Source organism: Macrobrachium rosenbergii, chromosome 14 (genome assembly GCF_040412425.1).
Source record: "Macrobrachium rosenbergii isolate ZJJX-2024 chromosome 14, ASM4041242v1, whole genome shotgun sequence".
Classification (NCBI taxonomy): domain Eukaryota; kingdom Metazoa; phylum Arthropoda; class Malacostraca; order Decapoda; family Palaemonidae; genus Macrobrachium; species Macrobrachium rosenbergii.
This window is the reverse complement of record NC_089754.1, coordinates 26,403,178-26,428,177: the sequence shown is the minus strand read 5'-3', so window position 1 is coordinate 26,428,177 and position 25,000 is coordinate 26,403,178. Positions and strand designations below refer to the sequence as shown.

Genomic DNA, 25,000 nt, shown 5'->3' with positions numbered 1-25,000 from the left:
AGAGATCAAACCTTTTTTCACGTTTATATTTTCATTTCACAAACATTTATTAAACGTCTCCTTTTGACTTTCTTATGGATCAGGTATACGTCTACCAGGTAAAATTCTCGTCGATCATTTTAGCTCTTCATTTGAATTAATGCGAAATAACCCAGAATGTACTGTGTCTGTCTTTCTCTTTCCCTCATTTGCGATAAATTAGTAACTTTGGAATTAATGCCAGTCGAAGGACATCGTTCAGGTACGTAAATCCTCTTGAAATGTAATAATTTACGAATTATTCAGGAGATACAAGAGACTACTTGATGAACAAATGAAGGTGGTATTCTCCAGTATTGAAAAGGGTTGAATAAAAACCAAAGATTTATTAGGACTGTGGCACCAAGCCCTTTAGTTATCGTTTGATCATAGCCATACGACATTTATCAGCTTATGAAATATACGTTAGTTCCATTGCATCCAACTGTTTCAACGTTAACTTTTCCATGCGATGTAATGTCACGGGCAGGTATGTCGATGGGGGATTTGTCAGCTTATTTAGTCACCAATACAAAATTTACATTTTCTGTTGAGTAGCATTTGAAGAAAACCAATTTTTCTTTGGGTAACTATGACAAATATTGCTCTCGTAGTGGATGAGTACAATTGTGCTACGAAGTGAGAGAGACCAGTGATATTTAAAATTTTAAACAGTATCACACTGAAGGTAAGAAATTAAAAAGGTGAATTTTTATTACATTTCACTAGGAGGTTTAATGAACAAAAATAGATACATATTTCCATTAGATTTCCTGAAGTTGATAAAATTTGTTCCGACGTGCAGCACTGAGTCAGGTGCGCGAATTTTTTCTTTTTATTATAGTCGAATGATTATGATTAATAATGATTTCCATGCGTACATACTTCTTGAAAAAATTTCTCACACCATTCAGCGATATGACATGATATATAAATACTTTGATACACAAGAATCTTTACTGCCTTATGGAGGCATAAAAATCGCGTTAACTTTTAGTGTATTACTTGGATATACCCAAGAGTTAATGATGAAAGACAAAAATCACTAAGTCGACAGCAATATATAGTGGAAGGCATAAGTTAAAGTATATTTTCTCTCTTCGTTTATATTCGGCAAAAATATGATAGACTTAACATGTTCATAAATTGCAAAGATAAAGATCCCAGTAAAATAATACACCGAAAGTACGGTATACAATTGGCAGTACATATTTCCCTGAAAATGATCCTGTTCCATGACTGGATAACTTACCCATAAGCCTTACGAAAAGCCTCTGCTACAGAACTACCCATTTCTGAAGCCAGGTCATCAAAGTTGAGAAATGGTACGAGACCGCAGGCGGCTCTCCAAGCGTTGTAAGGGGGAAGGCCGTGATCACGGCCCCTCTGCATAAAAGGAAACTCGGAGTAACATACATGTATACATACATTCTCTCTCTCTTTTTCTCTCTGACCGGTCTCGTCTTTAGTTTTTTTTTTTTTTTACATCTTCAAGAAAACATATATGGTGGCATAAGTTTACAATATATATACTGTATATATATATATATATATATATATATATATATATATATATATATATATATATATATATATATATATATATATATATATATATATATATATATATATATATATATATATACACACACACACACACACTTGAGTGACAGTACAAACTAACGTACAGGAGGCTGGGAAAAATATTCATACCTGACATGCAAGGTAAAGGAGTAGTGATAATTTATTAGCGGCTGAGGTTAGCGATTTTTTTTTTTTAAATCTTGTTTTCCTATGCAGGTGAGCTCACACCTGTGTTGTTAGGCTCAAATGAAATAACTTCCTAAAAATGTATAAATTTTAAATATTTCTTTTGGAATAAATGGGCCTGGTCTATTCATTCCCTGGCTGATAATCATATTTTTACAGAAGCTTTCTTTTATAAAACTCAAATTTGAATTACCAGGAGTATCATCTATTGTTATGTGCTTATGCATTGAAAAAGATTGTCACAAAAAAAATATAAATAGGAAGAAAACTAAAACAATATTTCTCAGAAGCAGAAAACTAGACATCAGAATTTAAAATCAATAGATAAATTCGATGGAAACATTTTATAATTTAAGAAGAGAACCAGAAATGTTCTAAAATGCTGGGTTCAGATAAATCTGTCCATAATTTGCAATTAATTATTGGTTAATCTTCATCCAAATTATGGGATGGCTTCAGGCACATAAGGAATAAATGGCAATACACTTATGAAAGACTAACTAAAACTACTCAGTGATTAAATGGTTTGGGCAAAAGAAACACCCATTAATTAAACTCGATTTGAGCATTTGTTGAATACAACATTAACCAATTCTATAACACCTAATTCTGTATATAATTTAATTACACACGAAGTGAATGATGGCGTTTTTGCCTATCTAATCAGTCAGTGAAAACATTATGTAAATGATATGATTAAAGTGACAACGACCACAGAACAATTCACACCACCAGAACGAAAAATGTATAAATTTGTTTCCCCCCTACCTGGATGTTTAGTGCCATAAGATCGAGCCCAACAGGTTCCTCCAGCCCAGCAAAGAGCTTGTCTGTGAGGGTATGTACCAGATAAGTATCAGCTGCCTGAGATGGTTCGTTGGCCAGTCCTTCCAGAAGAGCTGATGGTCGTGTCCGCTTTTGATGGAGGATGTAAGGCCTCATAAAACTACCCAAGAGCGGTATGTTCAGCCCTGAACTCTTCAAGAAATCGTTAACTAGGGTATGGCCAAACCTGTGTAAATAGGAGTTTTTTTTTCTTTTAGTGACGTTTAGGGTTTGATACGGAACACTGATATCAGTTCATTCATAATATGAACTTCGGACTTACTTGTGTGAATGAACTCATCCTTAGCTCTAGGGTGTTGCAGGTTTCCTTTATTTATGAGGCAAATTCCTAATTTTTTTAAAAGGAAGCCCATCCCCATAACCACATTATATTAGGATTTAAAAATTTTATTTAACAAATCATTTGCCATTCCCGCCCCCCCACACACACACAGACACACACACACACACACACACACACACACACACACACACATATATATATATATATATATATATATATATATATATATATATATATATATATATATATATATATATATATCTGTATATATATATCGATGTACTCCCCAATGAAAATAAAGGAGAAACCACGGAGGAAGAGAAGCATTACAAATCTTAATTTTTCCCAAAAGTTTCACTCTCTGTCAGGCCTCTTCCGGGGAATTTTATTAACTAATCAATTTAAACAGATTAGTGAATAAGGTTCCCTGGAAGAGGCCTGATAGAGAGCGAAACTCTTGGGAAAAAATTAAGATTTGCATTTTTCTCTTCCTTTGTGGCTTCTCCTTTATTTTCACTGGGAAGTACACACCTATATATATATATATATATATATATATATATATATATATATATATATATATATATATATATATATATATATATATAGTTTATATATATATATATATATATAATTGTGTGTGTATATATATATATATGAACAGAAGTTTATAAAATTTATATATATATATATATATATATATATATATATATATATATATATATATATATATATATATATATATATATAGTTACTAACAGGACCTCATTAAAACTGGATGGCATCTGGCGGTCATTCTATGGATACTTGACGATGGGGACTGTTGGTCCGAGCTAGAATGATGTGGAGATGTAGATGTGAAATGTGTGATAGTTTGTGTTTATCAGAAAAAAACCGCATGTTCAGGATTTAATGATGAAAAGATGAAATGGCAAAAGTGATTGTGTCTGAGGTAGTTGAAAAGAGTAGCGTGCATTATTACCAGGAAGATTCAGGGATGGGTAAAAGTGTACAAATGTGTCCACTTCAATGACTATAAGGGTAAGACTAAATGTGGTTGAGAACAAGCTGTTATACAGTAATGAACGCATATGTTAGGAATGTAAAAGAAGGAGAGTGAAAGAGAATGTTTTTGGACAGCGTTATTTATATGGATAGAATGAGTAGGTGATAAATATTTTTAAATCAGAAGTGTTTAGAGGGGAGAGGATAAGAAGACTAGAAAGGTAGGGCCTTGATATTCAGGAAACGGGAGGGATTGGCAAAATGGAGTTGAATGTCATAGTATACGAAATATGTTTCGATGTGGAAACTTTGTATAATAATATCATCAGTTGTTACCTGTACGCAGCTGTGGCGAAGACATTAGCGATGGAAGCATCGATGTTAGGGTCATAATTGTCTTTGTAGCCGTAAGATGAAGGATAAAGATCGTATTCCCACATAATCGAGTCTCCAAGCACCACTGGTAGGAACTCTTTGTAGGTGATTTGTTGGATGAGGGCAGATACAACTCTTCTGGATTCCTGGAAAAGATGGAGTAAGCCATTTCAGTATACTAGAATATTAGTTTTAAAAGTTGAGAGGGGAGGGGGGGTGTTAAAGTGATCCATTAATTGCCTGAATATTTTATTAGCTAGATGGCAAATTGACTGATTGATTGATGGTGTCTGTGAAAACCGAATGCAATCCGTTGTTATTGTTTACGTATTACTTACTATCAGTCCTGTAAAAGATTTTCACACACACACACACACGACTTACTATGTTAATCATGTGCTTGAGGGCACCTGTAACGACTCGAACATCCATTTGTATTTTTTGAGATTTAAAACTGTGATGTCAAGCACACATTGTGTGAACAACAAATTATTCACATATAACTGAAGAGAATTTATGTTGTGACAAAAAAGGTAACCTTTTCCCCCCTGAACAGAGAGAGAGAGAGAGAGAGAGAGAGAGAGAGAGAGAGAGAGAGAGAGAGAGAGAGAGAGAGCTTTCGTAATTCAAGCTATGAATTCTACATAAAAAAATTTTTATCGTGTAATTTATTATAACAAAAGTCCACTCGAAGGAAAAAGAACGGGAGCAATGCAAACCTTGAACCGGAAATTTTTAAAAGGCATCTATTAGCCTGACCAGTCTTACCTGATAGAGGGTCTCATCGCTCCAGTGAGGATTATGATAGGAAAATTGCTTTACAATTCCTTCGTGAACTCGTAGCCAAAGCGTGTGCATTGAAGCCAGACCAGGTTGCTCGTTTACTCGCTCGTCACCTGTTGCAAAAACCAAGATTTGTCGGTAGTTCTCCAAAATGGTTATAATTTTTCAACTTTTATTTGCTCATGCGACAACAGTAAACCTTCATGAATATATTTGACTCTAATGTGGCTGATGTTTCGCTTGGTTACTGCCCAACTTTACAAACTTTAACAGAAACTTACACAGAACAAACAGTAGAGCCAAATATTTAAAGAATGTTACCATAATCAACAAGAACTGAATAATCAACTGACCAGCCTTAAAACAGAATCCACTTGAGTGTGGACATTTCACTTCAGGAAGCAGGTGACCACTAACGGGCAAGTTGTCATGAACTTTGTTTAGGTGACCTCCTTTGAAGGATCGTAGTATTCGAGCTACATCTGGAGTGGATCCGTACACTGCTGAAGCATCAAGGTAGGCAGTGATTTGGTTGAGCTGCTCGCGAGGGCCTGAGCCAAAATAAGTAGGAAAAGGAAATCTCATAATATAAGAGAGAGGCAAGACCCAAAATTCGTATTATTATGCAATACATAAACAAGTTAATAATAAGACATCCATATTACAACATAGTAGGCTACGCATATGAATGAAATAAGGGCGTGAACATGAGTTAATGCATCTGTTTGAGTATGCGTTTTTGATAATAAGATTAGGCTCATGTCTTCTGAGTGTTTTATACAGTACTATAATGTATGACGTCATGTGAGAAACAATTGACATTACCTCAAATTTAGCGTAGGTACAAAGTTGTGGGGGTAATATTGTGGGGGTAATAAAACCGATCTTGAACGGTGTGGGATGATTATGTTCGCACTGATAAACTACTGATTGTGGATACTGAAGAGAAACTGCAGAATCTAACGAAATAGTCTGAATGTTTTCGTAAAAATCTCCTCGTCACTTTCACCCTTTTATTGTGTATTATAATAGACTTGTCACCAGTGATGATGAGTGGGTAAGAGCGAGAAATTCTTACCAAAAGTGCATCCTTTGCTTGCTATGAGAGATCGAACGAATCTCATGCACGTCCTGTTGTAGCTGGAGAAGACAGGGTCACTGGAAACATCAATCGGCTGGCATTCAGGAGACTCCCAGACGTCTGGGTCAGGTTCTCCGTCTAAGCAGCAGTGTAAGGGCATCGTTTCTCCTTTGGCGTTCTCTCCTACGAGTGTAGGAGAGCAAGTAAAAAAAATAAGAAGGTAGAAGATTACTGTCTACTAGAAAAATAAGACTAAGGTTATGACTGACCACTAGTGAATCCTATAAATATCCTAATTGCATTACTGATGAAAAGTATTTGAAATTCTTATAAGAAGAACTGATACAAGGAATGTAATTATTCAGAATAGGATTTTAATTCTCTCTCTCTCTCTCTCTCTCTCTCTCTCTCTCTCTCTCTCTCTCTCTCTCTCTCGCTTCAGAATTTTCTTGAATTGCTATAGATACACACACGTGATAAGGCACACGAAAAGATAAAGTACCAAAGGCAAACAAAAATATAAAATCATGGAGGGTATAATTCTGCATGGTCACTATGGCATCTGCCATAGTAACCCGGTATAGAAACGGAACTAAGCTGAGAAGAAGAAGAAGAAGACTATGGCATCTGCCATATTTACTACTGAACCAAGAGAAGCTCTAAACATCCATATAAGGTAGTTGTTGGGAGGAAACAGACAGATGAAATAAAGTTTATTCTCCGACGGAAATTCGTAGAAGGGGGAAGTAAGAAGAAATGGGTGTCGTTTAAAAAAAAAAAAAGGCACTCATGAATAGCAGTTGCATTATTTGCATGTTATGTCTGCAGTAAGGATATGTATGTGTTAGTGTGTGGTTGCGTGTGGGTGTGTGTGTACATAATTACCAGTCATTCATCAGATACTAATTTAATTATCACTGTCAACATCATCTTTCTATGTGGGACACGTATAAGACATCTGTATGACAATGGAAGTAAAAATAAAAATGATTAAGGAACTGAAACTGACAAAATGGTACAGTGATGAAAACAATTATGCAGTAAATAATTCTAAGGTGTCATTTGTCAATAGAGAAAGAATGAGGAAGAAAGGAAAATGCTTGAGTGATATAAGAAAATTTTAAAAAATCTCTTGGCTCGCAGGAAAAAATAACGAAAAAATTGCAGCAGACATATAACGAGATGATAGAATAGAAATAAAAAAAAATATCTCAGGTATCGTGGAGCTAAAACGGAGGCTGAAAGGTGGATATGCCTACATAGAAATAAAAATCAGACGGAATAAAAAGGGCAAAGTTGAAGTGCATTAGAAACAGACCAAAACGATACACGTACTTGCAGCCTCTGGAGTGTGGACGACTTCATGATCTATGAACTGACCCCACTGCATTACCATGAGACTCACATGAGGTAAAAGCGGCCGGCGACCAGCACTCTTCACCTCCCTGCTAACCCGCCTGGGTGAGGGCAACTTGGCGATACCTCTTCTGTTGTGGCCGCGCATGGAGTCCACACCTGCAAAAAGTCGGTGTTTGCAGTATTATCAAGGCATTTGTGATGGGTTGGTGAGGATGGGACAGAATTATATTTGAAATTCAGAGTTTCCATAATGGTGTGATTCGCTATGAGACAGTAGATTATACACAGAAACATTAAAGATAAATGTTTGGATGTTCTGAAATGATTGTGTTGCATGGTCAAAGAATTATCATTAAACTGGTGAATAATGATGAAATACCTCTGCAGCTAACTTCTACAGTATTAGTTCTTGATTTTACTTCACCGGGGGCTTGTCCGCAGCATACCGATGTCACCACGTACCATGGGTATTAATGTCCTTTAACCCCAGTACTTTCATATCATTCGTCCAACGATTTCTGGCTATTTCTGACCTTTTCTCCTTCCACTAAACACGTATCAATTATACATTCCTTCTGACCTACCAAACATGTTCCATTATCTCAACCAGACCAAAGTATTGCGAAATATTTGGATCCAACTTTTCATTTACAGTGAGCTCTTTGCCACTGCATAACTTTCCTTTTCACCATTCCAGTTCCTGTTAGTCCACATACTTTACATGAAAAAGTTTATCTCAAGGACTTCACACTTTTTTTTATTCACACATAGCATGTAGACTTTGCTTCCAGAGAGTAAGGGGCGGTTCAACAAAGTCTCTGCATATATTCCAACTTTCTTTTGTAATAGAAATACCACTTCTCTCCAATTTTAGTTTTCCGGAAAGAAAACTATTGTGCCGGCTTTGTCTGTCCGTCCGCACTTTTTTTTTCCTGTTCGCACTTTTTCTGTCTGCCCTCAGATCTTAAAAACTACTGAGGCTAGAGGGCTGAAAATTGGTATGTTGGTCATCCACCTTCCAACCATCAAACATACCAAATTGCAGCCCTCTAGCCTCAGCAGTTTTTACTTTAAGGTTAAAGTTACCCATAATCGTGCGCCTGGCAACGACGTAGGCCAGGCCACCACTGGACCGTGGTTAAAGTTTCATGGGTCGCGGCTCTTACAGCATTATACCGAGACCACCGAAAGACAGATCTATTTTCAGTGGCCTTGATCATGGGATGTACAGAAAACTGGATTGCGCCGAAGAGACTTTGGCGCATTTCGTACTTGTTTTTTTTTTCGTGTAGTCCATGCTATCTTCTTGTCTTCGTTTTTCTAAGATTCGGCCCTCATACTTCTGACTTCCATGCCGTTTACGTTATAAATATCAATTCAAACCAACCAGTTTTATTTTCCACATCCATAGTAAAATTCACTGCCTCAATCTCCAGGTTTAGATGTACCACCGCAACCTTGCTCTTCCCAACAGCTGCTTTTCATTTTCTCCTCTTGCAAATACTTTCAGACTTTTCGATCAGACACTTCAGTTCCTCTTCGTTAACTCCAGTAAATACAATGTCATCCGGAAACATTAGCCACATCACACTTTATGCAAAACTTTTTCGAATACTGAATCATTTTACCTATATCTTTTCTGCCTTTAACTTTTCAAACACTCCATTCATAAAGATATCAAGCAATCATGAGATACGAACCCTTATCTTGTCCTCTTTTACACCAAACCAGTGGCATCTCTTTCTTTGCAACCTACATTTTCATTTGAATTCCCTAGCACAGCCGCCCTCTCTCTCTCTCTCTCTCTCTCTCTCTCTCTCTCTCTCTCTCTCTCTCTCTCTCTCTCTCTCTCTAAGAGGTATTCTTTGATTCTTCCTCCGTGGTGATTAATTTCGAGAGACTCCACAATAGGCTCCTCCTTACCTATTAGCTAACACTTCTGAGGAGTTTCAGATTAATTACCCGGAACCTCCAAAAATTAGTTTCCGGTCTAGACATCCGTTGTTGAGTTTAAAACCACATCATTTATCCTACGAAATATTTATGATTTGAGTAAAGAATTAATACAGTATTTTCTTCAGGTTTCAAAGGCAAAGAGCAGAACTTGATTTTAGTCAGACTTCGTCAGATTAGAAATAAAAAATTAAATGGTTAGAGTTTAATGTCAACTCCGCCCAGTTTTAACACTCATATTTTACACGAAAAAAAAACTAATTCATTCAAAAGACGTGATTTCCGAAACTAGTGTTACTTAACAGTTTAATTGAGGATCCATTTCCGATAAGGGGGCGGGGCATGAAACGCATGTGTCGTAGGTGATTAATTTTACGTTGGGAATTACCCTCGGTGACGCTTTAACTTGTAGCGGTTTACTTTTTTTAAATCTCTCATTTCTTCACTGAACATAATTTTGTTTATTCAGCAAGTTTTCCGTAATAATGAAGGACCTTGTTTATAGAACAGAGAAATGGGAAGAATGTTAAAGCATACAAGTGTTCTGGCAAGTTTTTAAAACCATTCTTTAGTAACTAGATAGGCAGCGTTTATGGTCAACTGTCACAGAAAAAGTGACTGAATTAAGGTTATCGAAATGAAAGGATTAGTGAAATTGAAAACAACGAAAACGTTGCGGTATCATTGAAGAGATAACGGTCGAATCAGCATGAAATATTCCAATGAGCAATATCTTTATCATGTTATGACCCTGAAACTGCTTTGAAATCACACGAGGAATGGTATACATTCTAATTCATTTTGGAATAGTAAGAAAGCGTTAGTGTTTTTTCGAAACGTATGGTAGGTAATTGTTAGATCCAAATTGATAAAAGCAATTAAATACGAATGTATAAATTTTTCATGTAACCTTACATATACCGTCACTTACATATTGGTTGATGATTTTATATGCAAGAGCACATGTTAAATAAAAATAAATTAATGAGAGATAACATTTTTTAAGCAGAGTGCTTGCTGTTACTGGAAAACTAGACAAGGCTTGTAAACAGAGAGCGTATTCGGTATATAAATATCGTTTGAAGCTATTCCCTTGTAGGTGACAGTACTTTTGATAGCTGATAAATAAGCTGATAAATGGGTAAAACGTTTGTCGTATACCAGTCTAATTTACATTTCAGTACGGAAAATTGATAGGTGTAAATCTGAAGTCTTGTATTATCCTTTAGAATATATTTTCCCCGTTCTTTTCCATTTTATACTTTATCTTACATATTAAATTTTAAAAAAATCCAAGTGAAGAGAAAAAATACAATAATTATCTTTTTGCGGAAACGGAATTATTTCAAGAAGCTAAGCGTTTCGCACTGACAGATTTCCAGATGATTTTCATCCCCGGTTGTAATCAGATCTCTACCTGTATTAATACTCCGTATGCCTGAAAACCACTGACATTTAATGTATCGTTATCAAACGACAATAAGGATGCTTAGTTTATCATAAAGCTTCATAAATCTCGTAATTATGATCCGTTTTAACCTATCACTCAGTGGTATGGATCACACAAGTGGGAGTCTGTGACACTAGAAAACCAGGTATCTCACGTCACTAACTCACATAATTCAAAAGAACAGAGACAAAAACAAGAACAAACAGATCAGCAATGACAGTTATTCGAGAACACTGGAAAACTGTCTATCAACCTTTACAAAGCTTTATAAATTAATAGATTTCATGGGAGCTCGTGTCTGGCGAAGTTATAAGAACGAAGGTTAATATTTCTTACGCACGTTAAAATTTTATGTGACTAATTAAACTGTAGACTATAACGTAGCATTTGCATATTCTCCTCTCCCTCCCCGCCCAAACCACCCTCTCTCTCTCTCTCTCTCTCTCTCTCTCTCTCTCTCTCTCTCTCTCTCTCTCTCTCTCTCTCTCTGTGTGCTTGCACAAGCAAATTCTTTGTCTCATTTTGTAACAACTTATATTTGTTTATTGATATTCGGATAAACATAGGGCGTTAACACACAAAACTACTGAAATCATTCAGGGTATTTACTCTATTACTTACCTATTATTACATCCACATTTGCTAAAGCCAGCGCGTCTAATCATGACTTAATATGTCATACTTAATAACCACATGACGTTCTTTATGGTGCTGCGAAGGCAAGGAAGGTTTTCTTTTTAAGAAAATGAATTTAAAAAACCACGCTCTTTGCTTTTTTATGTAGTCTTTGCCTCTTTGTTTCTAAGATATAATAGGAATCACTTCTATATTCTTTTACTAATCGTTTCACATTCTTTTCTCTGTAGATGGATGTTGCTAAAGAAGAAGGCAAAAAAAGGGTATCTGCGAAGATCTGCTGAAGTTAAATGAGATTTATTCACATCAGCCCCTTGTCATAAATCTGGTTTCAATCTGGTTTCGCCTTCACCTTCGTTCAAGCTTTCGTCCAGATTAATTGAGAAACAGGAAGAATCGTCTGGAGACAGAGAAAGCTTAAAAAAGGAAGAAAACAAAAAGGTAAGTCCTCCAGATCTCTAAAAACTGGATGTTCTCCTACTTTTTAAGAAGTCAACCTTCCACTGTCGGGGAACAACCACCTAATAATCAAGTTCCAATAATTAACGATAATTACGTGTCTAGCGTTCACACACGGTAATGGCAATGCCGCTCATTACACCTCCTTGTTAACTAATTTCCACGTTTCTTTGGAAGAGGACGGAGGATGGAAGAGTTTTTCAGAGTGGGTCTCACATCTCTTCCTTGTTGATATCACTTTCAAATCACTATTCCTTTTCCGTTTTCAATCTTTCGTCCCAACGGGAAGTTCTGCGGTCAGCTTTCTTGCATAGACATCATGGTGCATTTCCTTTTACGCTTTTTTTTTTTTATCCCACTCATATTCATCTTGAGCAAAGGTAACATCCGGAACCTAATAACATCGTGTGTTTAAGACGCCCTTTCCTGGTCATTCTTCTTCTTCTTGCTCTGAATTTACGGAGAGTTTCCCCTTGGGCGTCTTACATTCAGTGCGTATAGTTTTGTTAAATAAAACGGCTTTCCTCTATTAAAATAAAGCTAGAATATGTCTTACGTGCATGTAAAAACCATGGACATGGTTTTATAAACAATATTTAAAACTTGCACACGCTTAAATGCGCGCATGCGTAAAAAAACCTAGTTGCAACAAATGCTTCTCCACACCTGGACTCGTAGCAGAGGAAGTTTTACACCTTTAGCCAAGCGTGGGATAAATAATTTGTAAGGTCACGTCTCGCAACCCTGAAGACGCTTTTAAAACGTAAAATAGAAATATTGAGGACATAATTACGTGTTCGTTGGAAAGACACGTTTTCTAATTCTTATTATTACACAAATTGTCACTAATTCAGTATCATGAAAATTCTTTAAGTGTAAAGCGAGAATTTCGTTTGCTCCTCGTCTGAAGAAAATTAACCGTCCGTTTTAATGGGAAATATACAATTGGAGAAAATAATTCTCTTAGCGCCGATTCCATAGGCAATAAATCAAAGAAAAAAAAAGAGCAAAAAGAAGCTGTAACAAAACATATATAAAATTGAAAATGAATATATCTATAAGTATATATATTATATATATATATATATATATATATATATATATATATATATATATATATATATATATATATATATATATATATATAAAGTTATGCTGGGAGACATGATAATCTGATAAACCAACGAACAATTCATCCCATATGGGTTTGTCTCAATCGGAAGCGCTCCAGACCAGATTTTAGTGTGATCATTAGGGTCTGGGCTTTCCTGTGACCATCTGAGAGAGAGAAAGAGAGAGAGAGAGATAAAAAGTCCTTTCACTATGAATCAGCTTGAGGATCGGAAGTCAAGGGGATGAAAATACTACGTCCAAGGGCAGGCGCTCTGTCTACTGCGACAGGTTCTTCGCCGAATTACGCGTCGTTAGTGGTTTTGGGGAAGACTTCAGGCCTCTTGGTTTGATGACGATCTACTTTTGGTGTTGGCGAGTCATCCCGCAGAAACCAATTTACGAGGGTGTGTCTTCTGCTTGTGATCTTCATTTTTCATTCTACCTGAGCGCTATATATTATACTTTTTCTGGCACATTTTAGGTACACACACACACATATAGATATTTATGTATATGTATAAATATATTATATAAATGTATAAGATATATAAATATATATATATATAAAATAAATATATATATATATATATATATATATATAAATATATATATATATATATATATATAAATATATAAATGTCTTTTACACTGTTTACATGACAAAAACCATATATTTCGAATAACATGCATTTCAGATTACTGGTAAATGTGGTTGCGGAATGTTGGTACATGGCAAGAGCAATTAAACGACATATACAGACATGGCAATACGACGCTGGTGGTATATAGAAGCTAGCTGACCTGGGGTGGACAGGGGTCAGTCCCTTGAATACTCTTGTCGTGCCAATTTTCCACATTCACCAGTGATCGGGAACAGAGAAGCTTGTTGTTTGAAATGTACGGATTTTGTCATGTAATTAGTGTTTACATAGACATTTTTAACTTCAAATATATGTAATATATATATATGTATATATATATATGTATATACTGTATATAGATATATATATATATATATATATATATATATATATATATATATGTATATATATTTGAATTATTTTTATAACAATAATAATAGTAATAATATATATATTTGGAACTGTCTTATATGAATTTCCTCCCATTTTTATAAATAAATATTTTTTCAAACTTTGGAACTGTCTTAATAAGTCTATTAAATAACTATGAGCTCTGATTATCTTATTCTAAGGAAGATCTGCTCGTTATTCTGCTCTCCATCACTTCGAAATATTAAAGGTTTAAGGATAGTATAATACCTTGTGTAAGGACCTAAAAGCCAAAGAGTGCTTGTGGCATCTCTCCTCTTTATAGACTCATTTCAAACGTCTTATCTGATTAGTCTTTTCCTGACCTTTCCTATCTCAAATGGCATTTTCTTGGGAGGCCACTGCCTTATTTACCAGTTCCCCGCTCACTTGTTTTATTTATATACAGATAACTTTATCCTTCGCATACTGAGTTTCTCTCCTTTTCTTCTCCCTTTAAAAGCTTAACTCTCAATCTCTTTTAAACCTGCGTGATGCTTAGAATGCAAATCTGGATGGTTTCCCTGATCTAGACCAACGTATCTTAGATGATTTTCATTATACGGTTTTCATTATGTCAGTACAATGATGATGTGTCTTAGCCTTCTTATAACAGATTAGATATGAGCTTCAATTTTAAGATGCGCTGCTCCTCGAAGCAGTGCCCTCAGATTTGTATGGTCCTTATCTGCCCTTTTATCGAGTGTTGTTTATATGTCTGGAAAGTACGAGGATATACCGGCCATCCCTTTGTAACTGTTTTCGCTCAGGTCGTATTTGATAGTCAAGAAAAGCCAGTGCCGTTGTCACAATGAGGATTCAGTGATACGAACTGACCGACTTTATTGTGCTTTCACCTGTTGTCCGTCAATGTAAAAACACCTGAATCACTGCAAATGCTAGTATCGCTGTAGAGAAAGGATATGGCCGATGCCTTGTTGCATTACAAATGTCACAGACCTAATGCCTTTCGTAATTCACATCTGAGTAAAACTTATTTCACATGATATTTGTTGTTAAGATAATTGTTTACAGAATATAATAATATTGTGCCGATCATGTTTTAGGTTGTCTCTTTAGGTTCTATCAGCTAAAGACGAGAGTAACTCTTACTTCTACACTTGAATGGTAATAAAAAAAGTCTGCATTGGCGCAAATGAAAGTAAAAAAAAAAAAGAAAATAAAGGAAAAGGCCGCATAGAATCTCAAAGAAAATTTCCCGTAAAAACTAATCAAAAAAGTATTTATGACAGAAGTTAAAGTAACAAACTGCGGCCTTGACTTTGGCCGACCTCTGCACGTGGCATCATTTATGACGTACGCATAACAATCATGAAGTGTATCTCGTGTAGTTCAAAAGTTATGGCGCTTTAAAAACTGTAATCACTACAGATGATATAAAAAGCGTCCCGGTAGACTGATACAGACGAAGAAACGAGTATGTTATTAAATGTCCTCGAACGGTAACCAGTGGGATTAAAATTAAAATGTAATGATGATCAATAAACAATAAACGAAAATTCAAGAGGCTCATGGCAAGGAACTGGTGACAAATGAAATCCTTAATTGAGTTCAAAGACCGTAAGTGCTGTAGAAGTAAAGGGCAGGCAATATTTGTTTACGATACGCTTCCTTTGATAATTGGCTGGAACAAGAGGACCACTGTTGGGTTCAGAGGTCATTAGAGACCTCATCTTGGGTCAGAAGCAGTTACAATCGAATATCCCATCGGTAGTTTTCCAGAGGTATCTGCTGTTTACAGCTCTACTTTATAACAGTGTTTACCATCTTACTTTATAACATACAGTTGTTGTAAAACCATGTATACCCTAGCCTAACGTACTTACGCTCGCGCGCGCACACACACTCACACACATACATATATATATATATATATATGTGTATGTATATATATGTATGTATATATATATATATATATATATATATATATATATATATATATATATATATATATATATATATATATATATATATATATATATATATATATATATATATATATATATCACAAGGCACATGTGTGTAAAGCCCAGAACTCAAGACACGCCAAAAACCAAACTTGCTTATAATCACTCAAAACATTAACCCGGGCATGGTAACAGGTACGTTGGAAATGAATGGACTGGGCGTTTAACCGCGGAAAATTGTTGGGGACATACTGGTGTGACCGTTTTCTGAAGGGGACATTTGCGGAACAAGCGAGTTTACGAACATGATTGGAGTATCTTTAGATGCCCTGAAATATTAGCATCAGTGCTTCGGGCAATGTTTTAGGCTCTGCGGCCTATGAGTGAACTACGGGTGTAACATTTAAAATGTCCCTTTTCATGCTTTATTAGTTTCTTCAAAATGATCATAAATACGCTAGGATATTGGACATCAAAGTCAAAGATCACACCTAATTTCACGAACGGTTATTTAGATATCATCCAGTCAATCAGAATTTCCAAGCAAGTTGCCATGCAACAATAAGAGTAAGAAACAGGCTCACGTCAGAGAGAGAGAGAGAGAGAGAGAGAGAGAGAGAGAGAGAGAGAGAGAGAGAGAGAGAGAGATTCTTCAAAAAGTAGCCTGAATATGTTTCGGTTATCTTTTGATTTAATTTACTACAATTCCCCACTTGAAAATGGCTTCATAATCTAGGACGCTTGAGGGGGATAACGTAAATAATTCTCGTATTCATTCTCTGTAAATTGATCTTGAACAGCTGTGGTTACCGTTGCTCCTGCGTCACCTAATGGTGATAATGAGTTTGATGGTTCGCCTCTTTGAAGAAATATGCAGGCACCAACCTTTAATTTTATAACAGAAACATTATGCCAGGGAAAATTACAGATTGATTCTCCCGTAGGGTGGCAGTGCCGTCAATGCATGTCACGCTGTGCACTGATGGCATTACTTAAGGTTCTTTGAAGCGTCCCTTCGGCCCCTAGCTGCAACCCCTTTCTTTCCTTTTACTGTACCTGCGCTCATATTATCTTTCTTCCATCTAACTTTCCATCCTCTCCTAACAGTTGTTCCCATAGTGCAATTGCGAGGTTTTCCTCCTGTTGCACCTTTAAAACCTTCTTTACTCTCAATTCCCTTTCAGCATTGAATGACCTCATAGGTCCCAGGGCTTGGCCTTTGGCCTAAATTTTATATTCCAATTCTAATGCAGATTGAATCGACAAACGACAGTAAAAATGCTTGAACTGTATAAAGGTCACTCGCGTCTATTTGAAAAGGAGGGAATAAAGTAAATTCCAGGACAAACAGTCGAGAATGTGAGGAGCACTGAAGGAAGGGGACACCACATCCGATTAGCAACATCCTGCTGTGTGGAATTTCTTCTTTCCTGTTATTGAAAAAAAAAATGGGAATCGAACGTGTCACTCGTCAATTGGCATGACGTTTCCTCCCTAATTAAAGGCAATTCATCTTCATGTAATGATCGCTAAGCATTTCCGATGTCTAAGTCAAATAGATATTTCAGTAATAGCTGCTAATACTGTATATGATCTCAATATGAGTTGCATCAGGGGTTCGAATTACTTGTTTATTTTAAGTGTAGCTTTTCTTTGAATTTTGAAATACAGAAGTTTGCATAAATGGCAGTGATGAACTGGGGTTGAATTTGGAAGGAAGTTTAAATAATGAAAAGTTCCCAAGTTCCTTTTTTGGGGACAGTAAGCGACATGGGACTTTCTTTTCAGAAGATGATATCCGAGAGGTTTACAAAACCATCATTTGTTCACATGTTTTCTCATATAATGTCTTTTCTGTTTCTGATTTTCAGCCTGTGGGTCTCTCTTAGTACAAAGGAATTAAGGTAGCATAGCATTATGAATAGTAATAATCAATTACACAGTCTTTGTTCCGATTATCGTATAATTCTTGTTTATGCTGAGTTACTGTACTAGAATTTCGTCGACAGCCTTTGCTGTTTGAAGACCTATCATTCAGTCATCAAATCTTGCCCCTCCCCCACCCCTTCCCTTCTTCTTCTTCTTCTTCTTCTCTCTCTCTCTCTCTCTCTCTCTCTCTCTCTCTCTCTCTCTCTCTCTCTTTGTCAGCATGCCTGTCTCAGGAGTGAATAAGTAATTTTCATAAAGCAGCAGTACACTTCATGAAACACGGAGTCATAAGCAAACACTGGCGCATGTCGACCGAATTATCTCCCGTTATCCATAACAATCGAGTTTCGGATTCCATATAGAAATATAATGATCAGAGATGAAAAATGGAATTATAAATTTTTTTCTTTGCATATTTCCATTAGTTTAAGCACCGTAAAATCAACTGAAGTGCCTCTTTTCCACTTATTCGTCCGGCTGAAAGTTGTCCCTCTAATGTCATTATATCATTGAATTTATGATTTTATTAGATTTATGTATCCTTATAACTATTATTGATAGCTTAGTCCTGGATAAAACTCTTCGTACATGATTTTATCTTTACGGTTTTAAATTCTTATGCGGTAAATGTTTTTGTAATACATGTGGTGATAACGTTTCTCAAACTAAAAACAATATCGATTGTTGAAACCGTAGCAGTAACGGATTCTGGTCTGAACTAAATTCTGCGATGATATTTGTCAGGGAATTATATAACAGACCGTGAAGGAATCATAGAAGAAGGAACCAAAGATACTGTAATAGAAGATAATACAGAGACTAATGCACTTGCGTCATTCTGGGTGAACATTTTTTTATATCCGTAACAATAGTTGTTTTTGTGGCAAGTCCTCTGACTTATAAAAGAAATTACGCAAGCAATTAGAAGTCTTTGCTCTAACGATCACCCTTCACTGTAAATCCTGTTGACCAATATTCGCAAACAGACCATAGTGTCGATAGTCCGGTTTGGTGGTTAAGATTTTGTGGCTGACGCACCTGATACTGAGTCAATCTAACTGACATCAGTCATATTAGTGGTGTAAGATCCGCCTGGAGAAGTTTAACGGAAACCATTGCCATGTCTGGTTCATGGTTCCCTCCCCTTCACGCAAACCAGGGAAGGTTGAAGAGGTCACTCAGACGCAGTCGCCTTCCCGACAAAGGGAAAGGTCAGAAGGGAATTACAGGGAAACAGTTTCTACGGAGTAGGCTCTTTGTATGTACATGTTCATTAGCGTCAGGCGGATGGGAAACGGCATAGTAAGGCGATATTTATTAGTAGGTCTAGACATTATTTCGTGCGATATTTATTAGTAGGTCTAGACATTATTTCGTTCTTTATTATTGTTGGAGTTCGTTTTAATGACAATTATTACGAATGATTCACACAGCGAAAGTATAGGCCTAAATGATACAATTTACGCACTGAGCGCAAGAACAACGAAATTATATCCTCGTAGGGGGTTAGTGCCGACTGTGCACCTCGTTTAAGGTTCTTTGCAGCGTCCCTTCGGCTCCTAGCTACAACCTTTCATTTTTTTTTACTGTATCTCCGTTCATATTCTTTCTTCAGTCTTACTTTCCACCCTCTTCCAACAATTGTTTCATAGTGCAACTGGGAGGTTTTCCTCCTGTTACACCTTTTAAACCTCTTACTCTGAATTTTATTTTTAACACTGAATGGCCTCATAGGTCCCAGCGCTTGGCTTTCGGCCTAAATTGTATATTTTATCTATCTATCAGCGAAATTACTGAGGGCTACAGAGTGTGGATCTCGGGTATCTTTATCAAATGGAAATACACAACAGCATTTTAGGGAAAGTATGTTGCTTCTGTAGTAAAGTAAATTAGTTCATTGGAAATACAGCAGAAATTAGCATCAAACGAAAATAAGCAAACTTCGGCGCGATCGAACTGTCTGTACAGCGTATAATGCCGTATGAAACTCTCAGCCACGGCCCATGAAACTCTCAGTCGCGGCCCATGACAATGTCCGCCACGGCCCGGTGGTGGCCTGTGTTGTTGCCAGACGCACGATCATGGCTAACTTTAACCTTAAATGAAATAAAAACTACTGAGGCCAGAGGGCTACAATTTGGCATGTTTGAAGATTGGAGGGTGGATGATCAACATACCAATTTGCAGCCCTCCAGGCTCAGAGTAGTTTTTAAGATCTGAGTGCGGACAGAATAAAGTGCTGACGGACAGACAAAGCCGGCACAATAGTTTTCTTTTACAGAAAACTAAAAAGATTGACTTGTGACAGTTTCGGTAAATTTTCGTAAAGATCACTTTAAAAAACCTCCAGATGAACATATCAGGCTTACTATAGGGAAGCTTTAGATAAAGATGAGGAAATGATGTATAGGCAACGAGCGAGTAAATGCCTGAATAATTTCCCAGAGAAGACCATTTTTCCCTCAGAGCACCGTTGCTGATCCAGAGTTCCCGATAGTTAGGTCCAGCTACTAGTTTTCGGCAGTGAACTTACTTTATGACATAAAAGAATAATTCATTCTTAGCACCTATTTCGTGTACAGACACAAACATATATACTGTATACATGTTATATAAATGTAATATATATATATATATATTATATGTGTATATATATATATATATATATTATATATATATACATGTACATATATATATATATACTATATACATATAATGTATATATATATATATATATATATATATATATATATATATATATATATATATATATATGTATATATATATAGATATTTATATAAATATATATATTTATATAAATATATATATATATATATATATATATATATATATATATATATATATACTGTATATAGGCCTATATACGTAATTGTGACATTCGCCTAACGGGTGGCTTAGTAGAGACTGCGATCTCTTTAACCGTTGAACACGTTACAGAACCTGTACTATTCACACCCATCTTGCTCACACTCTTCGCTTCTCGTACATTGAGTCCCCTCCCTTCCAATGCCTTTTCTCTCATCTATCCATCCCATTCTAGGCTTCCATCTCATATAGAAGTACATGCCTTATATTCCAATTAAGCAAGCAAACAAAGAGGGGGAAGTATCAAACACTTACCATCTTCGTAAGCAGGCAGAAGATACCGGACAAACGGAATCTTAGCGGATCCCCACTTGGGGTGTTGTAGATTATTGCAGGTTCCATCAATAGACCGATAGGGCTCCGTTGCTGAGCATCGCACGACTCTCTCTGCTTTGCATCCTTTGGGCATCAGGTCTTTGCACAGCTGCTCATTCACAAGAGAATTTAATATAGACAGAAGTTCGATGGTATCCGGTGCAGTTAAGTTGAACCTACGGGTGGATGTCAAGAGGGTTTACGTTGAATACAAGAGGATGAAGGCTGGGAAAGTGGGTCATATTATTGAACAAAAATTAATAAAGCTATATCTTGTTTCAGTAGTGGCGATAGTGTATATATATACAGTATATAGTATATGTGTGTTTGTGTGTGTGTGCGCGCGTGTGTGTGTGATGTAGCCATGAATTTGTTGAGCCTCTTCCTGCAATGACCAGATAGTCCGTCTGCTCTGAACCAGTACATAATCCAACAAACTACTTTTCTCACTATTTTAACTAAGAGTATGTACACATCTAGAGAATCCATTTGCATTTATATTCCAACATGGACATACTTAAAATTTAGATCTAGTTATCTATATGGCAGTTATAAAAACAAGAAAATAGTTAGAATATCTTGCAATATTTAGGTTTGAAGATATAAAAAAATAATTATAAAAAATACACTGTGATCGCAAAATTATGCTGCTAATTTGTACATTTGAGAATCAGTCAAAAGCAGGTAAATCCTTTTAATGTTAGTTCGATTTTACAGAATAATAATTACGATAAATCGTCAAAACGGTCAATTTAATCCACGAACATGAACTAACAGAGCAGAAAACGGAAGCAAACGGTTCCATTTGTAAATAGTAAGCTAAGCATTACGCGGTAATTTCATGACTGGCGGATAACAGAATTCTTTGTGTAACTTCTGCTTGGACTCAATCACAGGATTGTTAGAAAGAGTTCCGCGTAGCTCCTCTTGCTTTCCAGTTCCTTGCCTCTGTCACAGTCAAGCCAGTGCATGCCGTAAAGGGAGATTTAAACAAGAAAAAAAAAAAAAAGTTTCCCTTATTGCCGATACATAACGGTATCTCTTGAATTACGCTTCACCTCTTCTTGATTACCCTATACTTGCTGAACTGACGTGTTCTGTATTTTTTTTTTAATATATTCTGTAGCAATATTTCCAGTAACTTCTTATTGCCTTCGTCGAAGACGAAATGGACATGGAAGATTTACTCCCTAATGTTTAAATAATAATGATAATTTATAATAAAAAGACACAAATATATAAGTAATTTGTATTATTTATCTGTATAATTGTCGAATTTTAGGATAAAGTTTTTCACGACATTGTGAATTTCTTAGCAATAATAATAATAATAATAATAATAATAATAATAATAATAATAATAATAATAATAATAATAATAATAATAATAATAATGGCTGCATTTCGAGGGTCACGGGTAATGAAAAGTTTTATAACTCGTAGATACAAATAAAAGCAAAAATTTTTTAACGCCGAAAAATGAATGACGACAACATGCCTTTGATTGGGACAATCGCAAGAATAGCGCAGAAAATTTTGGAAACGATAGACGGCAGAAACACTAAGTCAGCTGAGTTTTTAGGTAAACGGATATGTAAATAAAGACTAAAGGAAACAGTGATGATGCTCAACTGAAGAATAATAATAATAACAATGTTAATGATGATTATGACAACCGTTCAAGTAAAACCGAAACTTCTTAAGATTAACTTTACTTATTCATAAGCTGTTTGCATTCTCGTCACTAATAGATGTTTCTTACGTCTTCTCATAACCCTTGATCCCCTCGACTCTGGAATACATTCTGACAAAAGTAATTCCCAGGGTAGCATTTGAACTCTTCTGACCTTCCGAGCAATGAACGGGGGCAAGAGAGTTAACTTTCTGGGGGATTTATGAGGCCCAGTTATGTGGTAGGTAGGAGAACGAGAGTACCAAGTCATATTTGCATGTTTATGTTTTTGGCTGAGAATAACAGCCGGCGAACAACTGATTATAGAAAATATGAAACTGGAGGGATAGTATGGGTTGGACTGCGAATGCAGTAGGTGTGACTACAGACCCCATTCACTCTACTATTGGGGTGACCCCTCAGCCCTCAGAGGTATGAGAATGCTAGTTTTTATTGCCAGTGTCTAACAAAAATTGAAGAATGGTTATCATTGACCACAAGCTTAAGGTTCATCCGCCATCTATGGCCCTTCCTTTTGCCAGTCGGTCCACAATCCTCAATTTGGCTCTTTCCTTCTTTGTGACACATACAGGGTTCCAAACTATTGCTACTCACTAGTGCGGCAATGTACAGTAATAGTTGCTACCTTCGTATTAAGAGTCGTTGTAGCCTCACTGACTTGATCACATACACACACATACACACACACACACACACATATATATATGTGTGTATATGCATATATATGTGTGTGTGTGTGTGTATGTTGTACGCATCTATATAAGCAAGCGTTAGCTCACCGAGGTTCGTTATGTGTGACCAACCAGGTAAGTCCAGAAAATGACTTACGTCCTCGTGATGTATTTTGTTGCCTCCAGCATAGAGCGTCCCATGCAAGATGAAGCCTTCTTGGCTTCAGGTTCTGCTCTTCTGAAGGAGAACAGGAATTTGCTGCTCTGCTCCAGGTGCTCCATTCCTGTTCTGAATCGGTCACCTTGCAAATTAGAAACAGAAAAGAATAAATATAATGACAAATAAAACATACAGTAAGTAAAGATCGATTGCATAAATGTGTCATGAGAAGCAGTAATAAAAATTGACACATTTTTAGTAGAAATTCAGGTAAAATTAAAAGAAATTTTAGGTGTAATATAAAGACTTGAAAAGGTAAATGAACAGCTGACGCCAATAAACAAGTCTAGATGCTGTTCTTATGCAAAACTTCTCCAAATTCATTTAATGCTTATGTTACAGATTTCAGAATTTTGCATGGAAGGAGATGCGTTCAATCATCCATTAAAAACAGGTTACTGAAACTATCAAAATGTTTCATTGAACAATTTCTTAATGATCGAGAATTTGCTTCATAAAAGCGTTCTTTTCTAAATTTGACTTAAGCTCGTCACATTAACATCACATAAGTGGGATTTTATTTTTATGATGATTTGCGCCTGAAACTCTTGGTAGACTTCCTTTGATACTTGCCCTCCAAACTCTCCTGCAGCAGGATCTCTTGTGTCTTTCGGTATCCTTCCTGCAGTGCTTTCTGGGCGTTCTCCTCCGTCGCCAGCAATAGGCTGCCAGTCCCCGCTCGCGAAAGATTTCCAGAGGAAAACCTCCTGGATCCGTTCTTTCCATGGAAGACGCCTCGAAGGGGGCGGAGGTTTTCCAGTTGGCCATTACATAGCGCACGGTAATCCAGAACCACAGTCATCCAGCTGAAAGGATATTAAAGGAACATTAAACACAGCCCACCGTGCATGAAAGCACATCTTTCCTCTTCCTCCGAATCTTTTATTAGATTTAATTTCGAGACGGAGGTGACATTGATCAAGTAAAAACACACACGAAAAGTTTTAATTCTTATCTGTTCCTGAGGTGAAGTGAATAACGGATTTGTTTGAAAGACGCCTGCTTGGGATGTTCATGCATCAGACTTTTTTGTTCAGTTTTTCTTTTTTATTTTACGCATCACGAGATGATGAATGTGAATTATAATCTTCAGTCTATTTTCTTTCATTATATAATTATCTATTCGTTTACTCTTAAAAACAACGAACCATCAGTGGCGTTCTCTATTTTTTTTCTAT

At 36.2% G+C, this 25,000-nt stretch overlaps 1 protein-coding gene across 1 annotated transcript in view; it reads right to left on the bottom strand.

Annotated features, from left to right (window-relative positions):
• Positions 1-25,000, bottom strand: part of LOC136845824 (peroxidase-like) — a 41,058-nt gene that overhangs the window by 8,840 nt on the left and 7,218 nt on the right. Inside the window, exons 2-11 of the mRNA XM_067116208.1 lie at positions 24,396-24,628; positions 23,760-23,904; positions 21,179-21,414; positions 7,497-7,676; positions 6,159-6,344; positions 5,434-5,631; positions 5,066-5,193; positions 4,259-4,443; positions 2,557-2,800; positions 1,271-1,404 (exon numbers count right to left, since the gene is read on the bottom strand). Of these exons, the coding sequence (XP_066972309.1) occupies positions 1,271-1,404; positions 2,557-2,800; positions 4,259-4,443; positions 5,066-5,193; positions 5,434-5,631; positions 6,159-6,344; positions 7,497-7,676; positions 21,179-21,414; positions 23,760-23,904; positions 24,396-24,628 (1,869 nt within the window). The remainder of the gene's footprint in view (positions 1-1,270; positions 1,405-2,556; positions 2,801-4,258; positions 4,444-5,065; positions 5,194-5,433; positions 5,632-6,158; positions 6,345-7,496; positions 7,677-21,178; positions 21,415-23,759; positions 23,905-24,395; positions 24,629-25,000) is intronic.